The sequence below is a fragment of the Micropterus salmoides genome, unplaced genomic scaffold, assembly GCF_014851395.1.
Source record: "Micropterus salmoides isolate LMB-PRFRI ecotype aquatic unplaced genomic scaffold, ASM1485139v1 Ms_hic_scaffold_6, whole genome shotgun sequence".
Classification (NCBI taxonomy): domain Eukaryota; kingdom Metazoa; phylum Chordata; class Actinopteri; order Centrarchiformes; family Centrarchidae; genus Micropterus; species Micropterus salmoides.
This window is the reverse complement of record NW_024044348.1, coordinates 9,135,684-9,159,962: the sequence shown is the minus strand read 5'-3', so window position 1 is coordinate 9,159,962 and position 24,279 is coordinate 9,135,684. Positions and strand designations below refer to the sequence as shown.

At 38.8% G+C, this 24,279-nt stretch overlaps 2 protein-coding genes across 5 annotated transcripts; one reads left to right on the top strand and one right to left on the bottom strand.

The window, feature by feature from the left end:
- Positions 1 to 2,916: 2,916 nt before the first annotated feature.
- On the bottom strand, positions 2,917 to 13,445 carry LOC119889712 (ADP-ribosylation factor-like 14 effector protein). 3 transcript variants are annotated; one of them, XM_038700509.1, is made up of 5 exons: positions 13,427 to 13,445; positions 7,901 to 8,096; positions 6,086 to 6,214; positions 5,089 to 5,129; positions 2,917 to 3,622 (listed from the first exon to the last, which is right to left on the bottom strand). In XM_038700509.1, coding segments are annotated over exons 1-5 (597 nt in total). In that variant the 5' UTR covers positions 13,429 to 13,445; the 3' UTR covers positions 2,917 to 3,393. The 3 variants fall into 3 exon arrangements, with proteins under 3 accessions (XP_038556437.1, XP_038556435.1, XP_038556436.1); XM_038700507.1 differs by lacking the exon at positions 13,427 to 13,445 and adding an exon at positions 8,443 to 8,625; XM_038700508.1 differs by lacking the exon at positions 13,427 to 13,445 and adding an exon at positions 12,172 to 12,303 and having other exon boundaries at positions 3,151 to 3,622.
- Positions 12,533 to 24,082, top strand: nr1h3 (nuclear receptor subfamily 1, group H, member 3). Of its 2 annotated transcripts, XM_038700505.1 has the most exons (11): positions 12,533 to 12,678; positions 15,265 to 15,468; positions 16,895 to 16,977; positions 17,427 to 17,669; positions 19,009 to 19,275; positions 19,410 to 19,615; positions 20,136 to 20,315; positions 20,726 to 20,825; positions 21,196 to 21,309; positions 21,524 to 21,618; positions 21,952 to 24,082. In XM_038700505.1, the coding sequence occupies exons 3-11, from the start codon at positions 16,935 to 16,937 to the stop codon at positions 22,096 to 22,098; spliced, it is 1,395 nt and encodes a 464-aa protein (XP_038556433.1). In that variant the 5' UTR covers positions 12,533 to 12,678; positions 15,265 to 15,468; positions 16,895 to 16,934; the 3' UTR covers positions 22,099 to 24,082. The 2 variants fall into 2 exon arrangements, with proteins under 2 accessions (XP_038556433.1, XP_038556434.1); XM_038700506.1 differs by lacking the exon at positions 15,265 to 15,468 and having other exon boundaries at positions 12,545 to 12,678.
- The last annotated feature ends 197 nt before the right edge of the window (positions 24,083 to 24,279 follow it).

Here is a 24,279-nt window from a genome sequence, read left to right as displayed (position 1 = left end):
ATTTTTTTAATTTAAGTTCTTTATTGCAATTCAAAAGCAAGTACAAAGTGCGAACATAGACCAAAGGTTAATATATAAAGAAAAGAAAATAATCACCAGTTCAGGCAATTAAGAAGTTTACATTTAAGGCTTTGGGATTAGAAGAGTGCTGAATAGTTTGTATGTTTGTTTAAGTAAAGTTTTGTGGTTACAAAATTTACTTTTGTGAATGTGGAATATTGCTAAAATAATGATGAGATTTATGAGATAACATTGTTTTTGTAAGTAAGTGCAGACATCATAAAAACCAAACAGCACATCTTTGTACAGCAGAGAAAAATGGGCAGAAATGTTGCAACTGATATATTGTGCAAAGTCTTTCCAAAAAATAACAGTACAAGGACAAGTGTATGGTTGTTTCATAATGAAGTCCACAGAAAGAGCAGTTAATGTGAATGTAATTTCTTAGTCTTTGCAAATAATGTTTTGTTGGGTAGCATGATGGAGAAGTTTGAAACAGACGTCTCGAGTTTTATTTGTGATATTTTTTTCCACTCGACATTTAAAACAAATCTTCCCCAGTAATAGATTACATATGGGATGGTGACAATGTCTTTCTGAAAAAGAGACCTAATCCTTCCGTTCCGGCTTGAAGGGCTGGAAAACACATTTTTCTGATCATAATGTAATTTAACAACAACAAACCGGTAGAAAGAAGTGCTTCAGTGTTACCCTTAAATAACATCATCACACCTTTTGGAATGGCGTCCATTATAACAGCAAACTCTTTAGGAGTGACAGGGATGTTACAGCAAGAATTTAGAATAGTTCATTAGAAAACCTTCTGAGTTGAATAACTGTTTTACAAAAAGAATATTATTGTTAACCAAATCTGTAAAAATATATATTTGTTTTTTTAATAATGTCACAGTTATTCCAGATGAGAGATGAGGAGAGAAATAGTGATTGTACAGAAGAGACCAAGCTAACAGCAGCTAAATTGACGGCAATTTCTCAATATTGTAGTTGGACATAAGCAAAAAGTGAAGACCACCTAATTTGGAAGACATGTAAATTGTGTAACAAGTTCCACATGGATTCTGGATTACACAGAAATTTTCTGATCCTGTTGATTTTGAAGGTGTAGTAAAATCTAGGAAATTCAGGCCTCCAGAGTCAATAGTGTTCATTATCACAGTATTTTTTATATAATGGCTTTTGTTTTTCCAAATAAACTTAAATAACATCTTATCAACAGATTTACAAAAGGATGCAACAACATTTAGGGCAATTGCAGCATATGTTAGCAGATACCTTCATTTCGTTAACAGAGCCAGAGATTGAATCTTTTATTGATAATAGGGCTGAAGTTCAAACTGCATCGTTCATCTTCAGCTTTACCAATACCAATAACTGCCCGACAAAAGTTTGTTTAGCGGCCAAACACTTCTGTGCCCTGTGGTATCAAAAGGCTGCTGTTAGTTCCAGTAACTACAGGTGTCTCATGCACAATGGGCAACGGGCAGCTGCATAATAGCGGCTGGGCTGAGGTCTGAGAGCATTTTCTAGTTAAGTAGGCCTATGTAGTAGCCTATGTAGATTTATCATTATGGATTTAGGCCTACCATGTTTTTAAGGAGACTGTTCACGTTGATATAAGCTAATAAAAAGGTTCATTTTGCGAAAGTTGAAATTATTAAAAAGTAACATGGCAATTAAATGTCTGACCCCCACAGTTTCTGCTTTTAAGAAATGTAGCTGAGGACCCCTGATGAGGAGGTCAGTTAAATAGCCTACCTACTTCCGTTGGTGGTTAAGAATAAGTTTTTTGATAGTTTGGTAAGATGCTTTGCTCCGAATTGCCAAAAAGACATCGGTGCATGTTGGTTGGCATTAGCAACTTGCTGGTAACTAGTCATTTAACGTTTATGATATCCCATTTAAATTACAACCTGTTTGAATGTAAATAGGGAGATGACTTCATACAGTCCAGTGTTTCCCGTTTTCCCAGTCAATTGCGACCTGCCATAGTTAGTATAATCTGTTCCCCCCACAGTTTCCTAATTAAACTTACTCAAACTTCTCATAAAATGTCTTTTTTTTTCGCCATTGATTTGGCAAAGTATCTGTCAAACAAACTAAAATTAAAAGTGCCATGTGGCTTTGTTCCTTTATCAAAGAGCAAAAGACTGCAAGTTAATTAAATAAGTACAATATGTAGCCTATAAATAATATAAATAAGTACTTTTAGGAGGTTAAAACAGTAGCTACCGGTAAGTAACTTTTTCTGAGTAAATTTTAAATGAGCTACTTTTTACTTTTACTTGAGTAATTTTTATACCTGTAATTTTACTTGTACTTAAGTAAAAGTTCATCAAAGTAATCGTACTTTTACATAAGTAGAATATTTTTGTACCCCTGATAAAGACACATTAATAAGTATATTTACTTCCATTCAACATCACTTAATGGAATCATGACTTTTAGCTGTCAAAAAAGGAGGGTATGCTGTGATTCAGGAAGGATTACCTTTGCCTACACCCCTGTCTAAGACTGAACAATGGACAGATATCCAGTGGGACTAAAGGTTTAACCCTGGCTTTTTTTTTTCTCAGTGAAGGAAGGATCCTTTGACTCATTCTGTTAGCTAGAAGCTAGAACTGTCATGCTGAAAACGTGCCTCCAGTTTAATACACAGCATGATGCTTTCCAGGGATCTTGCAAAGTTTTCATGTTTTTGTTAACCGTTGAAACCTGTATGCCTTCTTCTGGATTAACTGTTAGGTTTCCAAATTAGCAGCTCTGACTGATGAACCAAGATGTTTGTAGATTTAGCAAGAATATATGGAGATGTTTTTGAAGCGTATGTAGAAAAACAATAACAAAAAACTGGTTGAACCAAAAATGTTCACGAGAACTCTTTCAGTAACACTGTAATTCATTTTAATAAATATGTTTTTTTTATTGAATGCAAAAGTAAAAGATTTATCAATGTTTTATAGTAGGAGGAGGAAAACGTGCTGGTCTCCTTAGCGTCCTGATGTCAGTTGCTTATTTCAGATTCAATATGTTTTTGGTTTGTTTTAATAAATTTAAAAAAAATCTAAAACAGGTTAAGTTACTCCCATCTCTGCAGATATTACAGCACATTAACAGTGCAGACACTAAACATTAAGACAAATTTAAATCTTTTAATAAAAAAGAAACAGAAACAACAAATTGAACAATCAGCAGAATACTTACATTGTCCTGCATAAGTTTCTACCACAGGCAGTAGCTTTGCAAAACCTGATGAATATCAGTTATTGCCGAAGACTCCTTCAAAAAAGCATCTCAGTCATGCACACTTGTAACTGACATTAGGGTGATTCCCAGAAGCATCCCAATAACATGATTAAGCATTTAAAACCTAAACTAAATAGCAAACTTGTTCCGGATGATCTCTCCACCCTCGACCTCCACCTGCTCATAAAGCCACTTCCTGTCGCAGCGGCACTCGACTCCACACTTGCGTGAGCCGCAGTCGGGGCAGGGGTAGAAGCAGCCCATACAATCCACATCCAGACAGTCACACATGTCCTTGCTGTTAGAGAGCAGTCGGCCTTTGTTGTCGTACACTCTGCTCTTGGCTCCACTGCTTTGTCTGCATGCACGGGATGAAAGACTGACATCACAGAGTGCAATGATTTATGAAACACATTCTGAGGGCTGAAAAAAACATAATAATAATGATGTGAAAGACGGTTTTGTCTTTCACATCATTATGAAACAATGGATGCATCTACAGTTAGATTTAATTAATCTCATTAATCAGCCAAGGGCCTAAAGGAAAACATAAAACAAGAACACAAAACATACGTTCTGAAAAATCCATACAGGATTGATGCAATCAGTTCAGGATGTTTAATGGATTCCAGCAAATATTTTGTCATAAAGTGTTGCAATTTATGATTTTTGGGGCACCAACATTCCCTAAACCTGCCTCATCTAGTTCCCTACATATGGCATACTGATTTTGTCTTGGAATCCATCTATACAGTTTTAATAGACAGGTCAACTTAATTTTCCACCTACTGCGCCCCCTATGGCCAGCTGTGGTACTGGACAAACAAGCAAGGAGGCAAGAAGAGTCCTAGCATTAAGATCTATTTAAAATAATACTGGCCTGTCACCTGTGTTAGGAAAGTTAAAAATACAAATTACCTATTATTCCTTCTAAAGCATACCACTCATTAATTAACTTTTGTATTTTTGCAAATGCACAATACCACTGAGACTTTGCACATGTACAGATATACACAATGGATTTCATATTCTATTTTCGATGGTATGTAGCGTGTATATTTTATATTTAATATTTGTTCCTTTACTCTTTGCACTATATTCCGCTGTGCTGCTGTGCCAACTTGAATTTCAGGGTATCAATAAGGGAACATCTTGTCTTATTTTACCTGCCACTGTTTTTGTCTGTAGTCTGTAGCGGACATAAACATACAATAACTATGGTAGCATATATTGGTTGTTTGCAAAAGATTACCGTAGCTGAAAGTAAAAGCTGTGAATTTAGCCACATTTTAACAAAGAATATGAGTTTGTAAGATGCTGAGGTCCTGGATGGTTAGAAGTGAAGTGGATTTTGTTTCAAGAGAGATTTAAAAGTTTCTATGTTTCGTTGTGACTGACTTTCTGCTTTGAAATTGGGGTAGCCATTTTGATTCATTGTGACTCAAAGCTGCATGCAGCTGCTTTCTACTCAGAATGCAATATGTAGCTGCATTTCATTCAGTTCTGTTAAGCTACTGTGTGTGTGTGTGTGTGTGTGTGTGTGTGTGTGTGTGTGTGTGTGTGTGTGTCACCTATGCTATACAGCTTGTGTTAGTGTCACAAATGTAATGTATATAAGTCACCATATCTTTTGCGTGTATTTTTCAGTTTCACAAGATAGTCTGGTGTTGGCCACATTACAAATGGAGTCAGAAAAAGCAGCAAATCATTCCCAGTGAAACAGAAGCAGGTTTATCTGGGATGGACTACATGATGAAAAGAGCTCAGTGTTTCAAAGGACACTCATTCACTTCACTAAAAAGCAACACCCACACACTGTCTCACCTGTCAGACAGTTGTTTTCCTCCACGGCCTCCTCGTCCACCCTGTGTCAAAATAAATAATATAAATATAATAATATAAATAATAATTTTATTCTATGGTACATTATCCCCTGCATTACTTTGTGTATTTGCTTTAGTTAATCATAAGAAAACAGACATATGAAAAACACCAAATGTGGTTTAAAGCTTTCAAGACGGCTTTGTTTCACATGATGACGCTGCTGAATGTTCTATTATAGCTCTGATGCTTCTGACAATATTAATATCTTACTATTACATTTATAAATGAGGCTCCACCAGATGCAACTCTTAAAACTTGTTGTGGTGGCAGAGCGTGGTGGACGGGCTGGGGTGTATGGTTTGGCCATGTCCTGGATGCAGGACGTCCTTGCATAAACTCCCATTATAACAATATGGTAATAACATTTTACTGGTTCATTTAAGTAACCTCAATGTCAAAAAAAAAAAATTAACTAAGTCAAAAGGATCAAGGTGAAAGGCATTCAGTAACTGCTGCAAAACAACAGGAAATTCCATGAGCAAATTTACTATATTCATTTGTTTCTTCAGGTTGTGCTTGATGTTGTTCTCATTATGCTACCGTAGGGCATCTGCTGGGTCTCCAATGTGAACTACACAGTTTACAGAGTCTGCAGTATCAGTTGTCTATTTGATGGTGTACTTGGTGTTTTCTGAACACGAGTCATACAGATGACTTTACAGCACTTTCTGAACAGTTATTATCATCACTACTATAACTACTATCACTAGATGTAACTAGCTAAAAAGCTCATTTGCCACAATTTGGCCATTTTTTTCAGCCTCACTTTGTTGTGTTTGTGTATTTTTGCAGGTTTTTAGCTTCAAAAAATGAATTGTCTGTAATGTTACACAATTTAAAGTGAATGGCTTTCAAATTTAAAACACTGGTATAATACTTTAAAAACGAAAACACAACACTATCCACCCACATTTCAGACATTGGAAACAGAACTCACCCTCATTCCTCCTCGTTTTTCTCTGCGTAGACTGGTGGCCTCTCTCGCTCTGTCTCTGTCTGCTTGTGTTCCCATTTGATTTGCAACGTTTGCCTCCTTTGGTATCACGCCCCTTTTACGCAGTTCAATCTGTGGAATTTTCACAGTTACCTATTAACTTTCTTTAAAAGCAAAACAGGAGGACTTATTTATACTGTCTATTTAATGTTGTGAACAGGGTCCTTTATTAACTTTTTACTCTACCAGCCATAGGTAAACTGGAAACAAACTGCAAAAGATGATGTACAGTGATACAGTGTTACCTTTGTAACAACAGGTTTAATTGGGGGAAATGTTAACAGGGGTATGAGCTATTTAGCACTATTCTGCATTGACTACTTTAACTTTTAATACATTAAGTACATTTTCCTGATTACAAAGAGCAGGATTTTTACTTGTACTTCTGCCACCACTGCTCCTCTTTGTCTATCAAGGTAAACACTTAATAAATACATGATATACACTAGTCAGCCATAACATTATGACCACCTGCCTAATAATGTGTAGGTCCCCCTTTTACCACCAGGACAGCCCTGACCTGTCGAGCCATGGACTTTACCAGACCTCTGAAGGTGTGCTGTGGTCCCTGGCACCAAGATGTTAACAGCAAATCCTTTAAGTCTTGTAAGTTGCGAGGTGGGGTATCCATCGATCAGACTTGTTTGTCCAGCACATCTAAAAGATGCTCAATTGGATTGAAGTCTGGGGAATCTGGAGGCCAAGTCAACACCTTGAACTCATTATTGTGTTCCTCAAATCATTCCTGAACCATTTTTGCTTTGTGGCAGGGCGGATTATCCTGCTGAAAGAGGCCACTGACATCAAGAAATGCCTTTTCCATGAAGGTGTACATGGTCTGCAACAATGCTCAGGTAGGTGGTACGTGTCAAAGTGACATCCAGATGACTCAGAACGAGCATTAGCGTTTTCAGCAATTTGACCTACCGTAACTTGTCTGTTGGATCGGATCGTGAACCTTTGCCACCCATGATCAAGTTGCCGGTTCACCACTTTTCCTTCCTTGGACCACTTTTGATAGTTAGTGACCACCGCAGAGGAACGCCCCACAAGAGCTGCAGTTTTGGAGATGCTCTGGTCCAATCGTCTAGCCATCACAATTTGGCCCTTGTCAAACTCGTCCAAATCCTTACACTTGCCCATTTTTCCAGCTTCTAACACATCAACTTTGAGGACAAAATGTTCACTTGCTGCCTAATATATCCCACCCACTGACAGGTGCCATTGTTACAAGATAATCAGTGATTCACTTCACTTGTCAGTGGTCATAATGTTATGGCTGATTGGTGTAGTTTCTATGTTTTTTAACAAGTTAGGTTAGCACGCCCACAGCCTAACACTGCTATGTTACCGACTGAACCTTGTGGGTAATTTGTGTGTGACACAGAGTAGCAGGTTTGTTGTGGGAAAAGAGTCTCTCTCAGTGTGAGAAAAGTACCAGCAAGTTGCTGCAGTCACAGAAATGTGTATGCAACTAGACGAGGGTCCAAGCCTGAGACTGTGGGGCTCCTCTCAGACAAAGCTTAGAAAAAGGCAGCTCGCTGTCACAGAACTAAAAGGTCCCAGTTCATGCAGTGTGCATGAGCTAGCTATATAACCGTAGTGACGGTCAATCAAATAACTGCAATTCAATTACTGACGGTCATAAATTACTTGCCTCCACCAGTGTGCAGAGATGCAGAACAAAACGTGTTTTTTGTATACAATGAGATTGGCACTATTTAAATAAAACAGACCCCGGTTGTGAACGCACCACACCTTTGATGAATCTTGCGAATGGGTGAATATGGTGGGCACTGCATCCTCCCTCAGAAACTGTTTGCCATTGTAATCCCTGAAGCAGTCGGCCCTGAAGTGCTCTGAGCAGAGGCAGGTGTTGGCAGTTGGGATGAAGTTTTTCATCCCCAGGCTGTGCACCCATTTGCTGGCAAGTTGAGGCTTGCTGAGTGGGAACCTGATACAAAGGAGAGAACGTAGATGACTTCAAAACAGGCTAAAAAAAAAAAGCAAATGTTTGTTTATGACGCCGTATTGTGTTTTCGTGGATATGATGTTGTTATGGCAACGAGGTAGTTGACGTTAGGTCTGACGCACCATGGCGAGTAAAAGATGCAAAATTAGTTTTAACTTGCAGTGGCCAAGAGGAGATAATGTAAATGAATGTAATTTTATGTTAACCATAACAGCTTCTATGTTCTGCCTTATTAAATAATGTTAAAACTATAAAACTAACGTGAGAAATCAGTTGTAACGGCAAGGTAACGTTACTGGAAACTTCCGCTCAACCGGAGAAAACGTACCTGTAAAATCGTATTTCCGAGCCTTTGACAAACTTATTGTTGCACCCGATTGCCGCACAAATAACGGGCATGGTGTGTTTTTTGTCGAAACTATGCGATAAAGCAGAAAAATGAGCAGAAAACGTGCAGAAAATGAGTATCGTTTGTTTGTTTCCGCTCCTTCCTCGGCGAAGATAAAATGTATTTCCGCTTCAACTTCCTGTTTTGCCTTGGGAGAGGCTGCCCTCTAGCGGCGATCTTTTCCTCACTGTCAAAAACAACCACATTTATCTAACTATTCATCCATCCATCCATCCATCCATCGTCAACCGCTTATACTGCGTACAGGGTCGCGGGGAGCTGGAGCCAATCCCAGCTGACACTGGGCGAAAGGCGGGGTACATCCTGGACAGGTCGCCAGTCCATCGCAGGGCATTTATCTAACTATACAGGTGAAACTCGAAAAATTATCATATTGTGCAAAAGTTCATTTATTTCAGTAATTCAACTTAAAAGGTGAAACTAATATATTATATAGACTCATTACATGCAAAGTCAGATATTTCAAGCCTTTATTTTATATAATTTCAATCATTATGGCTTACAGTTTATGAAAACCCCAAATTAAAAATCTCAGAAAATTAGAATATTGTGAAAAGGTTCAGTATTGTAGGCTCAAAGTGTCACATTCTAATCAGCTAATAAATCCAAAACACCTGCAAAGGGTTCCTGAGCCTTTAATTGGTCTCTCAGTCTGGGTCAGTGGAATTCACAATCATGGGGAAGACTGCTGACCTGACAGTTGTGCAGAAAACCATCATTGACACCCTCCACAAGGAGGGAAAGCCTCAAAAGGTAATTGCAAAAGAAGTTGGATGTTCTCAAAGTGCTGTATCAAGGCACATTGATAGAAAGTTAAGCGGAAGGGAAAAGTGTGGAATAAAAAGGTGCACAAGCAGCAGGGATGACCGGAGCCTGGAGAGGATTGTCAGGTAAAGGCCGTTCATATGTGTGGCGGAGCTTCACAAGGAGTGGACTGAGGCTGGAGTTACTGCATCAAGAGCCACCACACACAGACGGGTCCTGGACTTCAAATGTCGTATTCCTCTTGTCAAGCCGCTGCTGAACAACAATGTCAGAAGCGTCTTACGTGGGCTAAAGAAAAGAAGAAGAAGGAGCTTTATTGCCAACTAGTGTTCACCACATACAAGGAATTTGTTTTGGTGATAAAGTGCTACATGTAGACAAACATACAGTCAACATAAATAAATGTGGAAATATATAAATATGGAATTGAAGAACAACGTTACAGATATATACATGAGCATTATTCTGGGTCTGTGCCGTGCAGAAGTAACATAACGGAAGAGAATATTGTGTACATATAAATATATAAACTGACAAGATTAAACAGTATTTACATGTGCAGAGACATTTGTATCGTTTGCAAGGGGGGAGTGTCAGTAGGGGACCCGGGCCTTGTTAATGAGGCTAGTTGCAGATGGGAAGAAACTGTTTTTGTGGTGAGAGGTTTTGGTCTTGATGGACTGCAGCCTCCTGCCAGAGGGGAGAGTCTGAAACCGTTTGTGTCCGGGGTGGGAGGAGTCAGCTGCAATCTTTCCTGCTCGCCTCAGAGTCCTCGAGGAGTACAGGTCCAGAAGAGAAGGAAGATTGCAGCCAATCACCTTCTCTGCAGAGCAAATACGCTGCAGCCTGCCCTTGTCCCTGCGAGTGGCAGCAGCGTACCAGATGGTGATGGAGGAGGTGAGGATGGACTCAATGATGGCGGTGTAGAAGTGCACCATCATTGTCTTTGGCAGGCTGAACTTCTTCAGCTGAAGTATATCCTCTGCTGGGACTTTTTGATGATGGAGGTGATGTTCAGCTCCCACTTGAGGTCCTGGGAGATGATGGTGCCCAGGAAGCGGAAGGAGTCCACAGTGGTGACTGGGGAGTCACACAGGATGATGGGGGAGGGTGGGACTGTGCTCCTTCTGAAGTTCACGACCATCTCCACTGTCTTCTGAGCGTTGAGCTTCAGACTGTTCTGGCTGCACCAGGTCACCAGATGGTCGATCTCCCACCTGTAGGCGGACTCGTCCCCACCTGTGATGAGCCCAATGAGGGTGGTGTCGTCCGCAAAAAAAGAACTGGTCTGTTTCTCAGTGGCCCAAAGTCCTCTTTTCTGATGAGAGCAAATTTTGCATCTCATTTGGAAACCAAGGTCCCAGAGTCTGAAGGAAGAATGGAGAGGCACACAATCCAAGATGCTTGAAGTCCAGTGTGAAGTTTCCACAGTCTGTGTTGGTTTGGGGAGCCATGTCATCTGTTGGTGTTGGTCCACTGTGCTTTATTAAGTCCAGATTCAGCACAGCCGTCTACCAGGACATTTTAGAGCACTTTATGCTTCCTTCAGCAGACGAGCTTTATGGAGATGCGGACTTCATTTTCCAGCAGGACTTGGCACCTGCCCGCACTGCCAAAAGTACCAAAACCTGGTTCAATGACCATGGGATTACTGTGCTTGATTGGCCAGCAAACTCGCCTGAGCTGACGCATCCTGGTCTTCCATAACACCTCAGCAGTGCCACAGGCTGATAGCATCCATGCCACGCAGCATTGAGGCAGTAATTCATGCAAAAGGGGCACAAACCAAGTACTGAGTACATATGCATGATTATACTTTTCAGAGGGCTGACATTTCTCTATTTAAAATCCTTTTTTTCTCTTTTTTTCATGTAATATTCTAATTTTCTGAGATTTTGAATTTGGGGTTTTCATAAGCTGTAAGCAATAATCATCGAAATTATATCAAATAAAGGTTTGAAATATCTCACTTCGCATGTAATGAGTCTATATAATATTAGTTTCACCTTTTAAGTTGTACTGAAATAAACTAACTTTTGCACAATATGCAAATTTTGAGTTTCACCTGTATATGATATAATACTGTAGGACACATTATTTATAATTTAAAAGTAAGTTATCCGGAATACATCTTCTGTAATACAAGTTGTCAGTGGTTGCTGGCATGAATGACGCTAAAATGTTTAGTATATGTGCCCAATTATTTGTTAGTATATGAATGTGTACTACACGTTTCTCATAGATGAAATAAGCAGTTTAAATGTTTTTTGTTTGTTTTTTAGGCCAACCCAGCCTCCCACTCTATGGGTTGCCTAGCAGATTTCAAATTGAGTTTTCTGCACTTGGTTTTGGAAAAAAGAAGAGAACAGCTAAAAATAATTAATAATACTATTCAGACATGTTGTTCTACAGGATAATATCAGCAAACACACTTTATCCTATTTATTCTTTTGGATGCTCTCAGCATAGGGGTCGTTACTCTGGGTCTTATTGTCCTGAGTTAGACTTGTCTGAAACATGGTTACAGTTTTTTGTTTGTTTGTTTTGTAGGGACAGCGCACAATTAAAGTAATTGTACCACAGTTAGCTAGCAGCTAAATTGCAAAAAGACACAAAACATCCAGTGAACAACAAATAAACTACATACAATAGCACAATACATTATGTCTATCAATGTGAAATGGATGACAGTTTGATACATACAAAAATACAATGCAATCACTGAGTTCATTGTGTTAGCTGATTTCAGGTTATTCGATTAATTGAAAATTAAATAATAAAAAAAAAGTATAATATCAATTAAAGCACATATCTTGCAGATATTACTATATTGTATATATTTTTCAGAGGGTTCAATGTCAAAATCTAGTTTCAATAACTTACATGTCTTATTGTAGTTCATTTTTAGCTCATGGTGAATATTCCTTTACACGGGAAGCCCTATGGGAAAACCTTTTAAGACATTGATTGGTTCAGGGTCTCTGGAAATATTAAGCTATCATGTTAGTCAGCTGTGTGCACCTTACCTAATGGGAACTAGGACAGCTAACAATTTATAATTTATAAAAGGCGCGGGGGGGGTCAGTTATTGGTAACGCTATATGTCAATATTATTTTTTTGATTTACTTGTAAGTTCCCTGTACCTGAACATTACCATGGGTGGTGGCCTGTGAGACCGAGCACAGGGTTGTAAACACCTCTTTCTCTGATGAAATGTGTCTCCTGCTGCGCCAGCCGCAGCTGAGCTACCCGGGGCCGCTGCTCAATCACATGATATAACTACGCTGGCTAACATGCTAGCTTCGGTTGTCAAAGCCGCTGTCAACAGCCACGGACCCCCGGAGTAGCCTAGATTTACTAACAAGTACTTGCAAACGCAGAAGTCTTTGGTAAGTCAACCAGTTTTGCCTTTTTTCGGACACCACTTCCCCAATGTGCAGTTAACGTTAGCTAAGTTGAACCTGTTAAAAGGGAGTTTCTTTCGAGTGCGGGGGTGTTAGGCTAACGATATTGGCCTTGCGTGGATTGACTGTGAAGCTAATCTCACGTAACGCTGAACATCCTATGATTGAAGGCTTGCGAATTAACTTGGTACACTCATATCGTTGATGTAGCTAACGTTAATGTTTGCAAGCCGAACTTGTAGCTAGCTAACTAACGTTACGTGTCTACGTTACCAGCTACGGACAGTTAAGGTTGTTAACTAGCTAACTAACTTGGCTAATGTTAGCATGAAGTCTGTGGTCAAAACCACGGCACACTTTGGTGTAACCAAGAAACTTCGTAAATGTGTTTTTAGTCGCGACTTTCTCTTTTAGGTGTTTGCATAACACGATTGCGAAACAACGGTACTAACATGCATTGCCAGTTGACAACTAAGCTAACAAACTAACCACCGAAGCTAATTTAGCTTCACAAAGGCTGCCAGGCTGTGACAGTTTAGTCTTACAAGTTGTTCGTTGCTAAATATGCCTGGTTGTAATGTGTACGTGCGTCTAAACCAGGTTGTAATTGAAGCCCCTAAATCTCCGTGGTCCACCTCACAGGTGGTTTCATTTCTTTTTTCTGATAAGTACTCCGTGTGGGCGTGTACAGACTTGATATATATTGCACCTGTTGTCAGTCAGACTTACTTACATCTTTATAGTTGATTTTTATTAGGTCGGTGACCGTACATAGCTCCCAGCACAGCTCCACCCAATGTTACCCAGAGCAGAGGTCCTTTAGTCAGAAGAAGTGAAAACATTTTAGGAGGGTCTGCAAGGGCTTGAAGCCCTGAATGTACTTCTTCTTCCACAAGTGTGTTGGTGGGAACTTTAATTCAGTTTGTGACTCTTGAAACCACTGACTCTTGGCTTTCACACCAAGTTGTTGCTGAGTATGATAGTCCATTTTTGCTTCACCGAAGGGCGTTACATCCGTTGGTACTTTGAGAAAGGGACATTTCCCACTCAGTCATGCTGACTTTATTTGTATGCCGATGTTTAGTTTACTGACTAGGAGGCATTTATGTACACAGCTTTCTCACAATGCCTCTGCAACCCACCAACATGGTCTCTGCAATTTTTTCAGGCTTAGTTAATGTCCTCAGCAGTGTTTCTAATAGGACTTAATTTCAGTCAATCTGCCACTTAATGTACTACTTTATAGATCAGTTTGTTTTGGGTCTAATATGTCAGAAAATAGTGAAAAATGTCCATTATAATGACCCAGTTTCTATAAATTTGCATATTAAAATTGTTTTTTTCCAACCAGTAGTCCACAACCAAAAAGTAATCAACTAACAATCATAGAAGACTAAGAAAACCAGCATATAATCTCATGTGAGGAGCTGGAACCAGTTTAGCCTTTCCGCATTGAAAATGACAATGAGGGATTGATTACCTAAATGGTTGACTAAGTGATTAATTGAGTACTTGCTTCAGCAGGAGTAGCAAAATCTGAAGTCAGTTATATTTCCACTTGCTTGTTTTGTTGTAAGCAGTCTAATGTGGTGTACCAGCAAGATATTGTCTTGGCATTACAAACCTAATTGAAATATAAAATTGTTTGCCATGGAGCAAACTGAGGTTAATTTGATCTACTTGACATGTGTAAGATAAGTTGGTTTGGTATAATCAATTATAGAAGGTTAAAACGGCGAAACCAGGTCCCTTAAGTGTTCACAACATTTTTTCTAACATTATGAGCATAACATGCTGTTTTAAATATAATCAGAGTTTAGATTTAGCTTTTGCTTTATTGATTTTGTTGGTACGTTCATTTCATTTCCAGCAGTCTATGAAAACATGCACATGGGCAAAGGTGACTGGCTGATAAGATGCAGGGGACATTGGACTTGAATAGAGATTGGGGTGGAGATGACATGAGGTCACAGGCAGAATAGAAAGGTTTTACAACCAACGAATGTGAATTCGCCCAATAAAACTCGATACCTTTGATTACCAGACCTATTGTCTGTAACTGACATTAGAGCTTGGTATGACAGAAGTCAAACAAGCATAGACTTATGATCCACTATGCTGACATTTTACATTTTGATTTGTGGATTCTCAATATGTGAATATTTGTTCTGAATTTCGATAGTCCCAGATTAGCCTCTGTTTCACTTAAATGATTGACACATTTAAGCTACATGTAATGTTTTCATACAGTGTGACATTTTTGTGAGTGGTTACATCCTTTTAGAGATTGGGATGTTAAGCAGGGGACCACAATACTAGTGATATTTTGAAAGAACTGGAGAAAAGATGGGGTGATCCTTAGGTATAACTTTGGTATGAGGCTGTTTGAGTAAAATGGACTGTTTAAATACTCAATAATCAAAGAGGAAAAGTCTGGAGTACCATAATTCTCTGAGGATTTAAAAGCCACGCAAATGACCAATAGTAACCTCATGTGTTCCCTCTTTCACCCTTCCTCCTCCCTCTCTCTCTCGCTCTGTTTTCCCTCCTGTCTCCCATTGGGCATTGTAGAAGGGGAGTCATCTTCTTTCCTACTCACACTCTTCAAGATATTGAGTCATTTAACTTCCGGCGAATAAGTCCCAAGGCTTTTGCCATCCCCAAGGCTCATCAGGCAAGCAAGTCCTCCGTCAGTTCTGGGATATTGCTAAATGTGAGATTGTGGACTCGCATAGGCAAGATGGATAGACGATAAATAAGACATCAACTTCAGAGGTAAGGCCAGTCCAACACTAGTGAGTTGATGTTATCTATAGTAAAAATGCTTTTTAATTGTCAGTGGAAACTGAAAAGTTGTTTTAATCGAAATATATAGGTTAGTCTTGAAGTCTTCCCTGCAAATTTGAGACGCTGCCAAATGCTGACATGGATATTTTGAAGGCAAATATATTGTTAGTCCTACTTTGCCTCATTTTAGAGTAATATTAACCAACATTAAGTGAACACAGTCATAACTGCTATTATTAAAAAACAGTACTATCTCCTGTGCGAAAGCTTTTATCTTGGACTGCTGCAACAATAACCGCTTTACTGGGTATTGAGAAGCTTATCAGGAAAATGACTGGCTATAGTGGCTTGCAGGTGTCGTCTAACATTAACGAAAGAAATTTAGATTGTGCATTTGCAATATATTTAGGAAGGTAAATTATAATAGATGGAAATCTATGTGGTGATTGTGGTCTATGCACCTTAATTTGTCAAGAATTTAATTCACTGTATTTTACAGCAATATACATCCCCTACATCTGGCTATTTTATCCACCTGGTTCACATCAAAGAGGAAAGGACTAAATATCCCAAATACCTTAAGTATAAAAGTTAGGTTTTTATGTACAGGACTGTTGTATTAGGCCGGATTAGTTTTAGTTAGTTGGACTTTATAAACTGGCAATTTATATAATAGTCATGAATTTGTAAAAAAAATGGGTGTTTAAATACTGTACTGTATGATATAACATAATAAACATATAAGGTATTATGACATTTTTATTTGTCACAACAAATAACAGAAAGCCTGTATTTTTAAACTGACTTTTTCTTCATGCGGGCGTATTAAGAATAGCCTAAAATCATGTATGTGTCTGTGCTGAATCAGTTTCCTGAAGTGCATCAATATGTAGCGCATGACAAACTTTCATTTCTGCTTTTGCAGCAAGTTGGCTTTCTCGTACACACATTCTCATTGGCAGGATCTGAGTTGATTCCAAGACATGTTTTAGATCTGTCTAAGAACTGCATTGCAAGATCATAATAAATTCCCTGCTATTTGTTATTTAACCACATCCTTATTTTGAATGTGTAACATATCTCCATCCATCTCTTCATTGGAAAATGTTGGTCTGCTTGATGACTGACTACATGCAATGCAAACAGGCCGACTGTCCGAGAAGACCAGGACATTCGGCTTTTTAAAAAAACAACAAAAAAACCCCATTAAAGTTTATGATCGAGCTGGGACCAAGCAGTCTATTTTCTGAGTCCCTGTCCAATCCCACTGAGTTTTTATGTAGCTGGATTTCCCTGGAGGGAGGGAACACACACAATTATTTATTTCAGGGTATTTTCTTTATGCTTGAGGAATTTGATTTGGTTATATATGTAATTGACATTATAATTTAGTATGACTATTTTTATTGCACAGGTACATGTTGATTTCGTAATGACAAGCTGCTGTGCAGAAGATGTCCACGCTGTCTGTGACTGATATCCCAGATGTTGGTCATGGTAAGAGGAACCACTTCTGTATTAGTCCACTTTGTGAGATCAAACAGGACAGGGTTCAGTCCTCTCAGTACATTGTTTTTATTGTACTCTGCCACAAAGGTTGTATAACTTTCTTGTTATTCTATTATCTTGTCCACATAAAACAAATTTTTTTTAAATAAAATCTAATTCATGCATGCGTTTCTGCTGAATCAGTTTTCTGAAATACTGTACATCCATATGTGGCGCATAACTACTTTGATACTATAGTCTCTAACAAAAGAGCAGAAATTCAAATTATAAGCTTAAAAAAATAAGAATAAAAATAGTATTTATTCTCATAATATGATATGAGTATTATTATATCGTGTGTGTTTCTGTTGTGTACCAGCTTTTGGCTTATCAACATCCATGTTTTTTTTGGACACTACAATGTACATTGGTGAATGTGTTTGTGTCTTCTCTGCAAGATGAGAATAAGGTGTTTGATGGGGCCTCTGAGCTGCAACTGGACTGCATGGTTGAGGAGAGCAGTGGGAGCACCACAATGAAGCATGACGGCCTACTGTCTCTGGCGGACCTCTCCCACCCCAATGACTTCCCCGTCCCCCCTCATAATGGCCCTTCACTGACCGAGATGAGCACATCTCTGCCAATAGAGCCAAATGATATTAAATTGGATCCAGCTGCAGGTGACACATCTGCCAGCATAGGTGAGAGAAAAGTACCTTGTTGGAACATTAATGTGTTTCTCCAGAACGGACATTACACTTGAATATTTGTATTGAAGGAAAAAAACTAAGAAAGAAACTGAATTAAATACAGGATTAATAAACTAAACCAAACTAAATATCACACATCCTATTTCAGAGGGAGTGTCTAGTTGTATATCTGGAAAAATAATGTGCATTGTCAGTAAATCTGCTTTAGTCAGTACTATTAGTCATTGAGGGAAAACAGGACATCGCTGAGTTTATCAACATCCTGAAAATGTACACAGAGCTAGGGCTGGGTGGTATAATGGTATAATGAGGTATACCAATATAATTTCAAAAGAGATGTAAAATTAGACAATACGGTTTATACCAATATAGTTTGATGTTGAGTTAATTAATACGTAAACTCCTGCCAGCATTTGCTCCTCTCTCTCTCCCTCACTGTGCAGCCCCGCCCCTCCCTCTGCATGTGCACGCAGCCGTGTACTCCCAAAAGTCTCTTAACAACATGGAGGGAGATTCAGTGCTGGTCGACATTGCTGAAGACCTGGCTTGTAAAAAGAAGAACTATGGTTCAGTCAGTGTTTCCCACACATACACTTTACTTTGGGGGGCCGCCCAGGTAGATTTGGCGACACATTATAGCATTTTTCAGAGAGAGTTATTACGTTACAAGTCGTGACATGGTGGATATTTTACAAGCACAAACCAGGTAAAGGAGTTCTTCCTAGCAGTACCGGGACATGACTTTGGTCCATATCGCCCGACTCTACACAGACACTTATGACTTTTGTGTGTGTGTGTGTGTGTGTGTGTCTTTGTATCTTTAAGTATGTCTGTGTGCATACTTGGACTGGTTTGACAACTTCCTTAGAATAGACTAATCAGTCTTCTCCTGCTTATCTTGTCTTAATGTCAGACATGTTTTGCCTATAGTTTGACCCTTTTTATGCTATAATTGTTTGCATACTTATTTTAGTTTAAAAGTTAATTTTAAATCTCTATCTTAATTGTACACTAGTACAATCGAATAGAGGCCTATTCATCCTATCTATTAAGACACATGACAGGATTTGCTTGACTCAGTGAATTTGCATTGATTATCACGCAGTTATGTACTTGGGTGCTTTGCATAAAGAGCTGTCTCTGCTTAGATAGGATGTCCAGACGGACTCAACAATTTTTATTCATTCCAACGAGGTTAGACGGGCCGACAGCCTCCAGCACACATCAAATAACCCTCTGTATACAAGTTGCTGCCTCAGAGAATTTCCACGAATGCAATTGTTGTACTTCCATATGGTTTCTCATCTCCCTTTTTTTTATGTGTTTGTAGATGGTCAGCCAGTGAAGAGAAAGAAGGGGCCTGCTCCAAAGATGCTTGGCAATGAGGTGTGCAGTGTGTGTGGTGACAAGGCCTCTGGTTTCCATTACAATGTGTTGAGCTGTGAGGGCTGTAAGGGCTTCTTTCGACGCAGCGTCATTAAAAGTGCCCAGTACTCCTGCAAAAACAACGGCCGCTGTGAAATGGACATGTACATGCGCCGCAAGTGCCAGCAGTGCCGCCTGCGCAAGTGTCGGGAGGCAGGCATGCTGGAGCAATGTGAGTGTATGCCAAATGAATCAGAGATGGAGAAAATTTAAATTCCTCTGCTTTGTGGCATGTGGGATTGCAACATCCTATTAATTCAGGGATTAAGCTTTAGTCAAGATGTGCATCCCTCTTCTGACCTGTAGGTGTGCTCTCTGAGGAACAAATCAGGCTAAAGAAGATGAAGAAGCAGCACGAGGAGGAAACAGCCCGCACGTCCACAGTGGTCACACCCACCCCTCCACAGGAAGCAGCCCCACTGGATCCACAGCAGCAGGAGATGATTGAGAAGCTGGTGGCCATGCAGAAGCAATGCAACAAGAGGTCTTTCCTTGAACGACCAAAAGTGACAGTAAGTGAACGTCTTACAGGATAGATTTGGGTTGTTTTTGACCAGTGCATCGTCTCTCGTGTAATATTAACCGTACAGTAACCGGTGATTTTTATTACACCCACGTATTGCTAAATTCAGTAGGCCTACTTAAAGATATGTGGGATGCAAACTTGAAGCCTGATTTATATTTCTGCGTCAAAGCTATGCCATAGCTTACACTTAGAGTTGAAATCACTCGTTTAACTATCAGAATTTGACATTTGGAATGTCTAGAAGAGTCACATGAACATTTTATCCCCATTTAATTTGGCCTGAGGTTGCATCCCTGGATATGACCAAAGAAATAAACATGAATTCCTTTTGGAATTACTTTTGGGTGGTTTACGGTGGCAACATTTAATTGTCCAGGTTTAACCTAGATTTTGCTGTGCCTGCTGCTTGGCTATTTTTAAAACACATCGGGAATGTTAACTCTGCATGCTAATCAATTCATACATTTGCGTGTGTGTGTTAATATTGTTGTGTATGCATCCAACAGCCGTGGCCACAGAGCCAGGACTTGCAGAACCGAGAAGTGCGTCAGCAGCGTTTCGCACACTTCACTGAGCTAGCAATCATGTCAGTCCAGGAGATTGTGGATTTTGCTAAGCAGCTTCCTGGTTTCCTGGAGCTCACAAGGGAGGATCAGATTGCTCTACTGAAAACATCTACCATTGAGGTTTGTTATTACTTATCCTGAGACATTGTTTATTTAATTTTAGGTTTAATTTTTAATGCAAGGCATTGTAGCTGCACATTAGTGATTTTAAGTCACTTCTTGAGTATGTTACAAGTGAACTAAATGCTGCAACGTTTTAGAAGGAAGAACAGTGGAGTTATTTAAATATATGGTAGTAAGATTATGAATATTTGTTTGTAATTATAGCATATGTTAAATAAATTAGTAATACAGTCAAAAATTGATTGCTTGCTCAAATAGACATGCCACTCCTTAGCAATGCTGTTGTGAAAACTTAGTTGCTTCATGCATAATTTTGACAGCTTCTCTGAATATCTCTGCAAATCAGTTTGTCTTAATTTGGCTGTATATTAATATTCCTTTCACCAAGATGTGTTTGTCTCCCTCAGATTATGCTTCTCGAAACATCTCGGCGGTACAATCCCGCTATCGATAGCATTACATTTCTGAAGGATTTCAGCTATAATAAGGAGGATTTTGCCAAAGCAGGTGCATTTACTCATTTCTGCTCATCAATCCTTTATGAAAGAATTTTTTTATTTGAACACAAGGTATCACTTAAGCTGATTTCCTGTTTTCCATCATTTTGTTTAAAAAAACAAACAAACAAACAAAAAACTATTACAACTAGACAGATACCATCAGATATGAAAAGCAACATGAAACTCATAAATGCTGTGAATAGCTTTAACAAAATGTTATGTTTGATATCTGATTTATATAGAAAAAGAAACATTTGTTCCTCTTATTTCACAGTTTCCAATAATTACATTCCTCTGCCCTCCATTACAGCCCTCTGTTTTATTATTGCATTTCCTTCTTTAACTTTTTCGATTCTTTGTCCCCCTCACCTCCTCAGGGCTTCAGTTTGAGTTCATTAACCCCATCTTTGAGTTCTCAAAAGGAATGAATGATCTGCATCTGGATGAGGCCGAATATGCGCTGCTCATCGCCATAAACATCTTTTCTGCAGGTCAGATTTCATAAACTACACAACCTGCAGTGAATCCTGGTCAAAGTGAAAATGCATTTAGTACTAATGCTGCCCATGTCAATTCTTTAAGGGACAAAGGGGTTGCATTTTTCAGAAAGCATGAAACACTTTTTAACCCCCAAAAATCAGATAATTTGTAATAAAAATCTATTTAAATAAAATCTGTTTGTTTTGTACGGCAAACTCTGTTTAGATCGGCCAAATGTGCAGGATCATGATCTAGTGGAGAGACTACAGCAGCCCTATGTGGATGCGCTGCGTTCTTACATCATGATAAAGAGACCAAATGTAAGTGCCAAGCGGTTCACATAACCTCTTCAATTGTGGCCAACAGTATGTCAGCATAACCTGGTTGTTGTCATGACAACAAGCACATTGAGTAACTTTTTTTTTTTGTTGTTCAGACAATTGGGGGTTTGAACAGTTACAAGAGCAGCTGTGTGCTAGATAAGAAACTGTATTACTGTAATGCAGCTACTAAATATAAGCCACCTAAATCTTTAAAGTGCTACAGTTCAAGATAAATTCATTCCTACAGATGTGTTGCAGAAGTGATTGTAGGGCTGAAAGTCTCCTGTCTTCTCCTAATAGTTAATAATTTTGTTTCAATGGTTTCCTCAGGATCACTTGATGTTTCCTCGTATGCTGATGAAGCTGGTGAGCCTCCGTACACTAAGTAGCGTCCACTCTGAGCAGGTTTTTGCCCTTCGCCTCCAGGACAAGAAGCTTCCCCCGCTGCTCTCTGAAATCTGGGATGTCAATGAGTGACTGCAAACTTGATGTCACACTCTAGGGCTGTATGAAACCTGTGACAGACATGGCATCCAGCAGGAACACTGACTACTTTCTGCCCGTCTGGTCAAGGATTGGTTATAGCATTGAAGTTTTTGTTTGTTTGTTTGTTTTTTTTTCTGGTGAGCAGAGAGCATCCTTGCTCTTTGCTCTCAAACGGACTGCTAAAAGGTTTTGGTTTCATAAGGACAAGTAGTTTTCTTGGAGCCCTTTGTACTTCTTTTTTGTGTAGATGCTGACATTATTATGATGATATTAAATACCAGCATCAGGCTCTTAGCCGGTTATCTCTGATTTAATATTTGTTGAAAGTTATGTCAATCTCTAGTGCAGTTCTTTACTCACCATCTAACAATTCTAATCAGAAAATTCTGAGCAGGTCTTGACTGTGGCTGTTTGAAACATCAACACATTCAGTTGAAATAGTGATTTTTGCAGTCGTGCAATAGGTAGAAATGGAAACAGAGTTAAGCATGAGCAGAGCCATATCTGCTGTTTATCTTATTGATGTTAAGGTAAAATGATAGGCCATCTGCTTGGTGTTGTGCATTGTGAAATGGCAACAAATAGTTTGTGTTCCTTTTTGGAGTAAGTGCAGAAATCAAACGGTTTGTATAGTCGCTCAGGTAAAGTAATGTGAAGTAGACCTCTGGGAATTAGAGGCTTCTTTAATTTCTATTCGATTACTTTAGATTACTTTAGCTTTCCTCGAAGTGCATAAGGGACCCTTTTGGTCATTTATAGATGTTCATTAACTTTCATGTAAATTGTATATTTATTTTCACAAGAAAAATGTATGTGCACACATGAAAAGTATCCAGAAGATTGTACAATCACATACTAACGCACAAGAAAGTAAACCTCTGCAGGCGACTGGCAGGCTGCACCCTCATTTACAGGAAATGGTGATGCAACTAAATCTTTTTTTCTTTTTTTACTCAGAGCTCTTGTACCTTGAAATACGTAGGACCCTTGTTTCAAATGAATAAAAAACATCCTGATAAAGTTGTATCCATAAATTAAATTAGAAAGGATTGCCTCTATTAACACCATGTTCGTCATTATGTAAATGTAAGTTATACTTTTATTCATATCATTATAAAGCAGTACAGTTATTCTTATTTTCATTAGTATTTTATATGACATGCATTTAGATGTGAGAGAATGTACAAGCAACATACATACAGAGAATTTCACAGACATTTTAGATAATCTACTGTATGAATGATATTGGGGGGGGGGGGGGGGGGGGATGTATAGTTGACCATAGTCTTGAGTATCTTCCTTGAACGGGTATTCGACACCAACCGCTTTAACCTGTCAGATTCTGGAAAGCCTCACTAAAACTGTACCAAAATCTTTATTAATGGTGCAGAGAACAGGAAATTAGTAGAAACGTTGATATTTTACGGTATTGTAAACTTTATAACTACAGAGATTTATGTTTATATTCATGCTGTGTTTATTCTCTCTTTGTACTTGTGTTGTGTCAAGGGTTGAAAACTGGACAACAATGCAGATGCAGTGACAGTGTGTGTAGCCATTTCCAGCTATCACCATTACACTTACGTAACCATAGATTGTAAAATGCAGTTTGTTCTGTCTGGACACAAATGATTTCAACCATTTCAGCTTTTCACCAGGTTCCAGTTAAAATTGGGCATTATACATTATTGTAATGCTTTTGTTTTACAAGTTGCAGCTACAATTTCTTGTGGCTTTTAATTAATAAAATTGTGTTCACAACTAACATGTTACACTGATTCTTCACATAAGCACAGAGTGATTTCCTAATAACAGACCGGGCTGGTTTTGACTTGATCCAAATGAGATAATCTTGTCTAAAAGCATTTGGTGATGGATCTTATGTGTTTTAATCATTTGAATTTTAATGTTTGGCTTGTACTTTGATCTGTATTGCATAATGTTGTTAAATTAATAACCTGTTATTGATCTCTCAGATGGTCAAATCATGTTTTGTTAAAAATAGGCCTTTTTCACAGCAGACATTTCGACTTGTCACAGTAGAAAAAGCACACGTTACTAATAACATTAACAATAACTCTGTGTGTCCCACTAAACCATGTAGACATTGATCCAGCATGCATCATAGCAGGACCAAAGCAGTTGGAAATGGAATTCAGCAATCATTAATTT

Bases quoted from the DNA above. Each gene is read 5' to 3' on its own strand.
- LOC119889712 (XM_038700507.1), bottom strand. From the start codon at position 8,513: ATGCCCGTTATTTGTGCGGCAATCGGGTGCAACAATAAGTTTGTCAAA. The intron at 8,097-8,442 runs GTACGTTTTCTC...CCTTTGTATCAG, and splicing joins TCGGAAATACGATTTTACAG to GTTCCCACTCAGCAAGCCTC. The intron at 5,130-6,085 runs GTGAGTTCTGTT...ATTTTGACACAG, and splicing joins AAAAACGAGGAGGAATGAGG to GGTGGACGAGGAGGCCGTGG.
- nr1h3 (XM_038700505.1), top strand. From the start codon at position 16,935: ATGTCCACGCTGTCTGTGACTGATATCCCAGATGTTGGTCATG. The intron at 19,276-19,409 runs GTGAGTGTATGC...TCTGACCTGTAG, and splicing joins GGCAGGCATGCTGGAGCAAT to GTGTGCTCTCTGAGGAACAA. The intron at 20,826-21,195 runs GTGCATTTACTC...TCACCTCCTCAG, and splicing joins GGAGGATTTTGCCAAAGCAG to GGCTTCAGTTTGAGTTCATT.